At 44.1% G+C, this 10,561-nt stretch overlaps 1 protein-coding gene across 2 annotated transcripts; it reads left to right on the forward strand.

Annotated features, from left to right (window-relative positions):
- The first annotated feature begins 7,998 nt into the window (after positions 1-7,998).
- Positions 7,999-9,976, forward strand: LOC130466828 (uncharacterized). Of its 2 annotated transcripts, XM_056835405.1 has the most exons (5): positions 7,999-8,393; positions 8,464-8,793; positions 8,884-9,033; positions 9,105-9,203; positions 9,283-9,976. In XM_056835405.1, exons 2-5 carry the CDS (start codon positions 8,566-8,568, stop codon positions 9,346-9,348), a joined length of 543 nt encoding a protein of 180 aa, XP_056691383.1. In that variant the 5' UTR covers positions 7,999-8,393; positions 8,464-8,565; the 3' UTR covers positions 9,349-9,976. The 2 variants fall into 2 exon arrangements, with proteins under 2 accessions (XP_056691383.1, XP_056691382.1); XM_056835404.1 differs by having other exon boundaries at positions 7,999-8,793.
- The last annotated feature ends 585 nt before the right edge of the window (positions 9,977-10,561 follow it).

Here is a 10,561-nt window from a genome sequence, read left to right on the forward strand (position 1 = left end):
GCATACCATCAATTTTTGGGGATTTGTTTGGATGCATTTGAGTGAGAGCACTATGTATTTATACCGTAGTAGGGAGCACATTCAAGGCATGGTTCATTTCCTCATTGACCCTAACTGATAAACCGGCAGTAGCTTCATCAAAATCAGTAGATTCACAAGAGGGAAATAAGTCAGAGAAATATTCCGCAATTATCTTTTGTAAATCCTCCTCACTACTCTTCAACTCATCATCTTTATCTTTGAGCTTTACAATTTGATTTCGCTTCCTTCTCAAACTTTCTTTGTGATGGAAATAATCAGTGTTCTTATCCACTTCACGAATCTCATTAGCACGAACCCTCCCATGCCAGTATTTTTTTTCTCTCCTATGTAATTCATCTAACTCGTTTGTCAGTTCGCTACCTTTATGTAGCATCAAAGCATCTGGTCTACCTCTCTGCCACTCTGAGAGTTCCTTTTCCGCCTCCTGTATTCTCTTCTTCACCCCACCAAATCTAGATGCATCCCAACTACTCAACTTCTCTGTACACTGGGCGATTCTTATTGTGAGGGATGCACTCCCCCCACCTTCCCAAGAGGTTTTAATCACCCTTGGCATTCGTCGCTTGCTAACCACAACGCCTCAAAGTGGAACCTCTTTTTCCTTATTAGACTGTTTTGGTCTAGCATTCATATCCATGAGTATAGGTTCATGGTCCGACGTATATATAGGAAGGTGTCGTACCATAGTCTGAGGGAACATGTTCTCCTAGTCCGTACTATCTAGAAAACGGTCAAGTCGTTCACGGACAATATCACCAGGATTTACGCCCCATTGCCACGTAAAAATGGACCCTCTATACCCTAAATCACGTAGCCCACAGTCATCTATCACCCCTCTAAATGCATCAATTTTTCTCTCACTTCTCACTACACCCCCATCCTTCTCTGTCATACTTGCTATTTCATTAAAATCTCCAAAGAAAACCATTGGAGCTTCCCATATGTTTCTCAACGATCTCATTAGCTCCCAAGTACGATGTTTATGCTCACCCGCGAGCCACTCATATATCCCAACAACCACCCACAAAACCTCATTTGATTAATTTCGTATTTCAGTAGCAATGTGATGTCGAGAAAAATATATTATAAGCACATTCAGGTCCTTCCACCATAGACCTAATCCACCCGAATTCCCATCACTATCTAAGCACACTCCTTGAGTAAAATCACATCTCCCACACACCTTCTCCAATTTACTAGAACTCACCATAGTCTCCATCAGGAAGACTAACGCCTACTTTTCCCTCAAACATCATGTTGAGAGGGACCGAATTATCCTGGGATTGCCGACATCCCTACAGTTCCAACTTAGATTTATTATTGTTGTTCGCGGTGTTGGACATCGCCAACCACCGCTACTTCATTATGACCATTTGTATCACACATATTCACACCTACCATTCCCGATTTTGACTTTTTCTGCAAGTCACTCTGCATATCAAAAGTCTCCACATCAATGTCCATCAAATCCTTCCTTTTCCTGCTTTTCATCTCCACCTTACCACGATCTACTTCACGGCTAACCTTCCCAAACTTGGCGATTAGGTTGACCTTGCGCAACCTCCTTCCCGCATTCTTATTACAGCCAATGTTAAACATTAGAGCACCATCCGCTGGCAAGGATGATACCGCCTCAACAATTTATGGAATAACCCCTCAAGAGATAGTTGTAGGGTTTTTTTTTTTTTTTGCAACTGCAATTGTTTCCCGTTCTACAAGAGGGGCGGTTCTTTAGAAAACCATTGTATTTTTGTACCTGAAGGAGTCGCCACCAAACATTGTTTAAAGTCTCGTTTGGAAAGACCGCAATTGACTCTATTTTGGATAAGGCTTTGAATCCTCGAAACGGATGGGTGAGATCCGGGCACGAGAACGAAATGCTTATTCCGCGAGCTTTAGAAATATTCAAGTACGTTGGCACAACATTTTTTCGAAAATATACCCTAGATTAGACTATTGTGGGTTTGAATTTAGAGCAAATAAAATCTCTAATTGTATGGTGGTCACTTTGCTTTATAGATTTATTTAAAGGAACCTAAGGCCGGTTTGTCCAAGAAATTATCTTTGTTAAGCGTGATGTAACCTTGTATTTTGTTGTATTTAGCATGTGCGGTGACGAAAGCAATAAAGCAAATAAAGCAACATCACAATACTAAATAAAGTGCGGAATTAGTAAATACAAGACCCCCTAGAGATGGACTAGGGAGTAGGTCTACATTGCCTAGAAATGGACTAGGCAAGTAAAGGTGCAGAATTGAAAGTGCGGAATTGAAATTGCGGAATTGAAAGTGCGATATTGAAAGTGCGGTATTGAAATTGCGGTATTGAAAGGTGCGATATTGAAATTGCAATATTGAAAGGTGCATAATTTAAACTTGTACTTGGGCACATGAGATTCGAACGCCAAGAGGCTCCTTAAAAATAAGTGCGCCCGACACGAATTCAAAGCCAAAAATCTCAACTTGGGAGAGGTTGCTCAACCCAAATATCCTAGACTTGCATATTGAACTTGAACTTGAAAACTTGAATATTGAAATATTGAACTTGAACATGCTTGAACTTGAAAGGATCCTAGTTTAGAGAAGTAGTCATGAACAACCCTAAACATGGTGGTGTAGGGGTTTTTTTTTTGTTGATCCCGTTCCCTACAAGTGGGGGGTTTGGCACGCGGCGGTTCGTTTAGAGAACCGTTGAATTGTTTTTGCACCTCGAAGGAGTCGCCACCAAACTTATTTTAGGTCTCGTTTGGGAAGACCGCATAATGACTCTATTTTTGGATAAGGCCTTGAATCCTTGAAACGGATGGGTGAGATCCGGGCTCGGGAACGAAAATGCTTATTCGGCGAGCTTTAGAAATATTCAAGTACGTTGGCACAACATTGTTTCGAAAATAAACCCTAAGATTAGACTATGTGGGTTTGCAAATTAGAACAAAATAGAATTTCTAATTGTACGGTGGTCACTTTGCTTTAAAGATTGATTTAAGGAACCTAAGACCGGTTTGTCCAAAAATATCTTCGTCAAGCATGATGTAACCTTTGTATTTAGCATGTTGGTGATGAAAGCGATAAAGCACATAAAGCAACATCACAATACTAAATAAAGTGCGGAATTAGTAAATACAAGACCCCCTAGAAAAGGACTAGGGAGTAGGTCCACATTGCCTAGAAACGGACTAGGCAAGTAAAGGTGCATAATTGAAAGTGCGAAATTGAAATTGCGATATTGAAATTGCGATATTGAAAGTGCGATATTGATATTGCGATATTGAAATTTGTACTTGGGCACATGAGATTCGAACGCCAAGCGGCTCCTTAAAAATAAGTGCGCCCGACACGAATTCAAAGCCAAAAATCTCAACTTGGGAGAGGTTGCTCAACCCAAATGTCCTAGATTTTGCATATTGAACTTGAAATTGAAAGCTTGAATATTGAAAGGTTTGAAAAGATTGAAACTTTGAACTTGAAATGATTGAAATTTGAAAACTTAAACTTGTATGTTGAAATTTGAAGACTTGAACTTGTATATTGAAAAATGGAGTTTTGAATCTCAAAAGATTAAACCTTTAAATGCTAAAAGGTGTCATCTTTGATTACTCCATGCTTGAAGGTGATTCTAGTTCAAAGAGATGAATGCAAGCAACTTTGAACATCCTTGAATCTTGAAAGTTTGTATTTTGTATATTGAAAAAGTTTGTATTTTTGAAAAAGCATGTGTGATTGTTGCAAGTGGTGTTTTTTATGACAAAAAGAACACCAACTTGCTAATCATTTGAAATCAAAAGAGCATGATTAATTGAAATGGGATTCGGATTTACCTAGTTAAGCTTAGGCTCGAGCTCCCAATTGCTCTTGAATTTTGGACTTTTTGTATGTGTTTTGAAGAGTTTTGAAGTTTGTATTGTGAGGAGTAATGTCGAAATTACGACGTTATGTGTGTTGTGCTCTCCCCTTTCGAAGGAAATGAGGGGTATTTATAGGAGGAAAATGGTGCAAAACGCCAGCACACGCCAGCGCCTGGCGCCAGGCCAGCGCTGGGCGCTGCTGACGTGGGCTGAATGCCGCCAAAAAGGATGGAAAGATGTCGTCCTTGATTTGTCTTGTATGGGTGTACCTTCGTACGAATAGTATAATGTTTGGCTTGTAGTGTTTTCTTGGAGGTTAAGGCTTGAATTTGCGTCTAAAAACAAACCTTTCTCGGGTTTTTGAATTCTGGTTTTACGGGACGGGTCCCGGCATGCTCGATTTTGTGGGTCGGCGCCCGAATTTGACTTGCCTTATATGATTTTGAGTGGAAAAGTCCTAGTAAGACCAATGGGATGGTCCACTAGTTGAGATTGAACTTGAATTTTGAAATTGGATTTTGGAAGTTATATTTTGTACCGAGTTCCGGGAGGGGAACGACCTCGGGGATTGGATTTTGGACTTTGGATTTAGGAGGTATTCTTAGCAATTGGGATTTCCGCCTGGAGTTACTCCAATCGCCTAACAAGGATAATGGTTTCGTCATCATCCCAAAGGGGAGACACAATTAGGTGTCTACAGAAGCCCCCACTTTGACTGAGCGTTCGGTTAGGAAAGCGCAAGTCAAAGTATTTCGAAAGGGACGGATAATGGTCAAGATGTTCTGCAATCGAGACCACTCTTTGTACGCCGGTACCTGCATAAAACAGGCATTAGAAAAAAGGATAGAGTCTACCTCGGTGCGGTTGGTGATGACTCTGACTTGTACTTGTATTTTTCCGCCTTCAGTTCAGGACGGAGCTTGGCATCGAAAATTTGAATTTTTGAATCTTGAATTTTGAACTTTGACACCCGGAGTTAATCCGTTGGGATGTGCTTTGCTGGGGATAAGAGCTTTTTACTGGCCCTTAAAATTTTGAATTTCGACTGACTTTCCCGGAGCTTGGGTCCGTTGGGAGTTGGGCGCCTGAGTCGTTGTATTTTTTGGACTTTGTATTCTTGAAATATTCATCTGTTTGCACTTGGAGTTACGGGTGTATACCCGTATTTTCGATGGATGGTTCGATGCGACGTTTGATGCTTGGTGCGGAAGACTGTAGCAGCAAAGGGCGTGCAATCAGCACGGGAGACCGCGCGCGCTGCAGACCTGCGCATGCAGCAGGCCAGCGCACGACGCTGGGGCGTACCTAGCGCTGGGCAGCACTATATAAGTGCCCCTTGCCGTGCCATTGTTAGGCACATTCACTTGAGATTCTTGCTTCTTTTCTCTCAAAGGTCGATTAGCTTCTCCCCTTGGTCTTGTTCTGGCCTTGTCCATGTAAGTTTTTCATGTTTTTGCTTATGAAATAACTCTAGGATTGCATGTAGTTTTGATTTTCTCGTACTTTGAAATGATGCTTGTATGCTTAAGCTTCTTGAATCTTGTAGAAAACTGTTTGATAGCCACTTGAACTTGAACTGTTGGAACTTGTACTTTTGAAATTTTTTTGAACTCGTATCTGCTTCGGCATGGATAGCCTAGGCGTTGCTGTAGAACTTGAATACCTACTTCGGCGTGGATAGCCTAGGCGTTGGTGTAGGAATTGTATACCTGCTTCGGCGCGGGTAGCCTAGGCGTTGGTGTAGAACTTGTACCTTGAATTAGAGATCCACTGGGGATTTTGTTTTGAATTAAATTTTTTGACTTTTTTTAGGCTAGTATAGGATAGCCCCCAGTTTAGAATTTCGACTCTTTGTATGCTGCTCAATTTAGTATGCCTCGTCACACTCGGAGAAAGCTCACTTAGTCGTCTGTGGTTCGAGCTGCTGAGGAAGATGCTTCGGATGATGAAGCGGCTGCAATAAATGCGCCAGGTGGGGGTATGGTTCCCCGTGATGCGCCTGCTTTCCCTGGTGCGGGTTGGACCCCTTCCGACCTGGTGTTTCGGCCGGATTGGCACTTCTCTAGCCGGCCTCGCGCTGGCATGGTGAGTCTTGTACTGTGTTTTGGATTTGTACTTTGTACTTGTATAGGTCTTGAGCTAGCTCGTTCACCTGTAGGCCGACGGGAAGCCGTTCCGTACTTACTGGTCCTTGGTGGAGGTTCAGAGGGCCTTTAAGGCTCTCCGTGCTGATGAGGAGGCTATGGGGATTTGGTCGCAGATGGGCCTGGCCGATTTCTGGCGCACCATGGGAGGTTCCTCGAGGAGAACGGGGATTAAAAACCGTTTGTGGGCTTTGTTAGAGCTGTGGTGGGATACCACCAACACTTTCCACATGGCATGGGGGGAGATTACTATTACCCCTCTTGAGTTTGCTATGATTACAGGTCTTCCTTTTTCTGAGAGGAATGTGACCTTTGACTCTGAGCTGACGTGGCGCTCGGCCGCTGCCAGGGACTTGCTCGGCCCTGTTGTTGATTTGTCAGAGGACGACTCTCACGCTTCTGTGACGGTGCTTGTGGATGCTATCTGTGGTGAGGGTGTGTCCTCGGAGCAGAGGGTTAGGCTCTTCCTCCTTGTTTTGGTTAGCAGAGTGATTGCCTCGAGTAGGAACAGTCAGGTGCATATTAGCTTCTTGTCCGCTCTGAGGGACTTGAGAGCTGTTCCGAGTTACAACTGGGGTGGCTTGGCCTATAGCCACCTCTTGTATGAAATGGGGCGGGCCTCCTGGACTGCACTGGGGAGTGACCCGAGCATGGCTGCTCTGTGGAGCGTGCTGGAGGTATTCGAGACTCCTTGTACTTTGTATTTGTATGCTTGTATCTTGAACTTGACTGATGTTTTATTTGTTACTTGAAAGATTTCGATCTATGAGTGTAGACACCTACTTTTGTCCCCATTCCCGAAAGGGAAGGTTCGATGATGAGAACATAAATCTCCACTTGGCAACGCGTCTCCTATAAAATAACGAATCTCAGTCATCCTTTCATTTCAGCCAAAATTGCTATTTATAGAAACCTGCTAAGAATAGTAACTGCCGTAAAAGGTAGTTGTTAAAAGTGGCAAAGTCATAAAAGATAGAAACCTGTCAGAGTTAGGTGTTGCACTCCAACATAAATCCTAAAAGAGATAGAATTTGCATTCTTGGTATAATTCGAAAATAATAGTTACGTATTAATTAAATTCCTAACGAACCTAGAGTTCGTAACGGGCCCAGACGCATTCCGTCATAAGTTAATACGCACTAAAAGACTCGGATAAGTCTCGAAAGCTCCGTGTTCTAAGAGTCCAAATCTGACAAAAAACTCGGCCCAGATCACATTTTCAACGCCCAGCCCTAGGCGCCAAAATCTTTGACGCCTAGCCCTGGGCGCTGAAAATGCCTGGGGCCGTTTTATTTCCGGATTCTTTTTGGATTCGTATCTTACAATCTATCTTTCCACACACCTTTTTCCTATAAATACAGCCTCAAAACCTACGTGAAGAGGACACAATTGCATAACCTGAGCATTGACTCTAGCCTTAAGCCTAAGCCTCACGCTGCGAAATTGATCCGGCGTTCTGTCGCAATCGACTCAAAAGTCGAACAGAACGCATCCTGCCCCTTGTAGCTTGATGAATTAAGCCTAAATACTAGAACATTGCTTGGAAACCCGAACAAAAGGAGAAATAGCAAAGCCAAGTGGTTAGTTTTCTGAGAACCGTAACGCACCTCTCAAGGGTGCGTTGTAATGTGTCCCTCATATGATTTAATCGCTTTCATCACCCTTTTATAAAATTGTCGAACTATTAACTTGATTGATCTATCACGCCTAATAAGATAATACCTTGGACAATTGAATTATCATGCTAGGTACCTTAAATCAATCTAAATAAGATAATCACGATCGATTTAGTGTTATGTGTTGCATATTGCTAAAATCAATTCAGAATAGTTTAATAGTTTAACGCATGTCCCTTCAATTATTTATGTCGAGCTAGTAAGGATAACCTGTCTCTGGAGTTATCAATGAGCACTCCTCTCGGTAGTTACAGTCCCCTGAACTCTCAATCTCTGCCCTGCGGGTGTACGTTGAGCGGTCCCCACACCAGGGATCACAAGGGAACCTATGGCCGTCGTGGTCGAACATAATTGCACTCCCTTTATGTCACGATAACCGGGTTTTGTCATTTTTTCTCATTGTCGTTAAAAACTGAATGGCGACTCCTATATTAATAGTCGATTGGGTGTAAACTCACAGGAAATCCAATTACACTTGATCTGACAACGTCACGCCCACGAGGGACGAGGTCACGCATTATCCTCGTGCTTTTTCGACCCCCTCACAATGAGCACTTCCCGACATTGGCGCCAGAGCGTACTAGAGATGCGGCTTACCCGTATGTTGCCTCTTGGATAGGAGCGGTGCGCGTCGGTGCGTCCTTGGCAGCTTCTCGCAGAGCTTGGAGAGTTTTGCCTGCTGATAGGGTAATCTTTTGTACTGTTTTGCTTTCACGTATTTGTATTTGTACTGTTGCCAGAGTTGTCTGCTTTGTAGGTGGTATGGCATCCTTTTGCCAATGCAGTTGCACCTGCCTCAGCTGCTCGTGCCCAATTCCTGTCTGGGCGGCGGGTTTTGCTTCCAGGGCTGTACCGCCATATGTGGTATCTGGGGGAGCGAGTGTCCCTTCAACACAGTTCAGGGGATAGACTTGTCCCCAAGGATCCGCCGGAATCCATGCTGGCGTCGGATGAAGAGTTGGCCCGGCTCTATGCGGAGGCTAGGGGCGAGGTTGTTTGCCGCTCTTGGAGGGAGTTTGTACACAGGAAGGGGAGCTATGACGACTTCCTGAGGAGGCTGGCTCCACCAGTACGCTTTGTACTGCCGGTGAGCTTTTGAACCTTGTATTCTTGTATTCTTGTATTCTTGTATTCTTGTATTCATGTATTGATTGCATGATTGTATGATTGTATGTAGGAGGAGGAGGTTGATCCTGAGGATATTCCTCGTGCTGATAGGATCTTCCGCTATGAGAACTCGGACGGGGAAGAGGTGGTGGAGACCATTCCTTGGGCTTCTCCTCCGCACCGGAAATCATATGATGCTGTACCCGAGCATTACGCCCCTGTAAGTACTGTTGCATTTTTGAAACTGTTTGTAACTTGTATTTGGAAATTGATCTTGAATTTTATATGCAGGCGCCTCGGGCGAGAGTGCGTCGCTGGATGCTCTTGCTTGATTCTTGGAAGAGGCAGTGCACGAAGCTGACCCGGAAGCTTTCTGGCCGGAACAGAGAGGTACCTCACTTGATTTTGAAACTTGTACACTGGAAATTCCAACTTGAGAAATTGATTCTTGAAATTATATCTTGTATAGGAGCGCTGCCGAGATCGTAGAGACTCTATTGACAGGGAGCCTCAGGCGGAGACGTCCTCGAGATAGGAGGGACCGAGCTTGGAGCTGGGACAGGGATCCGGTGAGGGTGCTCATCAGAGGCACTCTAATGTAGAGTGGGGAGCTTTCCCTTTCGTACATGTTGACCCCACCAGACATTCATTCAGAAGTGCTAGCGGTTCAAGACCCTTTGTTCCTCCTTCCGGCTACTACTTCAGAGGAAGTGGTCCTCAGCCTTGGGGTGCAGGTTCATGGGCTTGCTACGCGGAAATGGATAGGATGCGCCAGGCTCAGATGTATGGGTCGTATCCGTATATGCCGATGCCGCCGCCGTATCAGTATTCCTCCCCTCAGCAGGGAGTTCATCCCTCCACTGGCACACTTCGTATTTCGGAGCAGGATCCTAGTACCCCTGGGACGGAGATGGATCAGGAGTTGGAGCGCCTTAGGAGGAGTAATAGGGACAAGGCACCTGTGGTTGACGTCACTACTGATGATGACTCAGACTGACCCTGCATGGTAGCGAGTTCCAGCTTGCCTGGGTTGATTTTGTATAGGCTGGGTTATTGTATTTCTATAGATTGAAACTTGAATTTTTGTATGGTTTGTATGGTTTTGAACTTGAATTGGTTTGTAAAATTTTGAAGATTGGCTTTTGTATGTTTGAATGCTTGAAATTGTATGCGTTGTGTGTGCCTTGAAATTTTGTAGCTATATGCATGCATGACAATTTTGCGAAAAATTTGAAAAAATTTGCCCATTTTTTCGGGTGTATATACCTACTATAAACCCCCACTTTGGCTGAGGTTTTTTGGTTAGAAAAAGCGCAAGTCAAAGTATATTCAACTCTTGCTATGCATATGCAGACTCGACTTAGACGCCGATCTAGGACTAGAATGCTTGAAATTGCGCGGCTTGCGGCTTTGGAATCTTGAATAATGGAGGTTGTACTCTGCTGTCCGAAACACTAAAGAGTGTGTACTCGGAGTCATAAGATAGGACGGTGGCCTCGTCCTTAGATGCAGGCCCCTGCGGCTGGCGCAGGCTCGGCGCCTGGCGCCTGTAAGCTGTCGTGCAAGCCGATTTTTGTATAAATAGGGAGCTTGTTGGATCATTTCTGGCATCAATCCTTCCCTGCTATCACTGCATACTGCTTCCTCTCGAAAAGAAAAGAAGATATGGCTGTGTCTTTTGAAAGTGCCTTGAACTCTTGGCTCGGTTCGCTAGGCAAGATGGAGAAAAGGGAGCTTGATGGCATGCA

The sequence above is a fragment of the Spinacia oleracea genome, chromosome 2 (assembly GCF_020520425.1).
Source record: "Spinacia oleracea cultivar Varoflay chromosome 2, BTI_SOV_V1, whole genome shotgun sequence".
NCBI lineage: Eukaryota > Viridiplantae > Streptophyta > Magnoliopsida > Caryophyllales > Amaranthaceae > Spinacia > Spinacia oleracea.

Bases quoted from the DNA above. Each gene is read 5' to 3' on its own strand.
- LOC130466828 (XM_056835404.1), top strand. From the start codon at position 8,566: ATGTGGTATCTGGGGGAGCGAGTGTCCCTTCAACACAGTTCAGGGGAT. The intron at 8,794-8,883 runs GTGAGCTTTTGA...GATTGTATGTAG, and splicing joins CAGTACGCTTTGTACTGCCG to GAGGAGGAGGTTGATCCTGA. The intron at 9,034-9,104 runs GTAAGTACTGTT...TTTTATATGCAG, and splicing joins TACCCGAGCATTACGCCCCT to GCGCCTCGGGCGAGAGTGCG.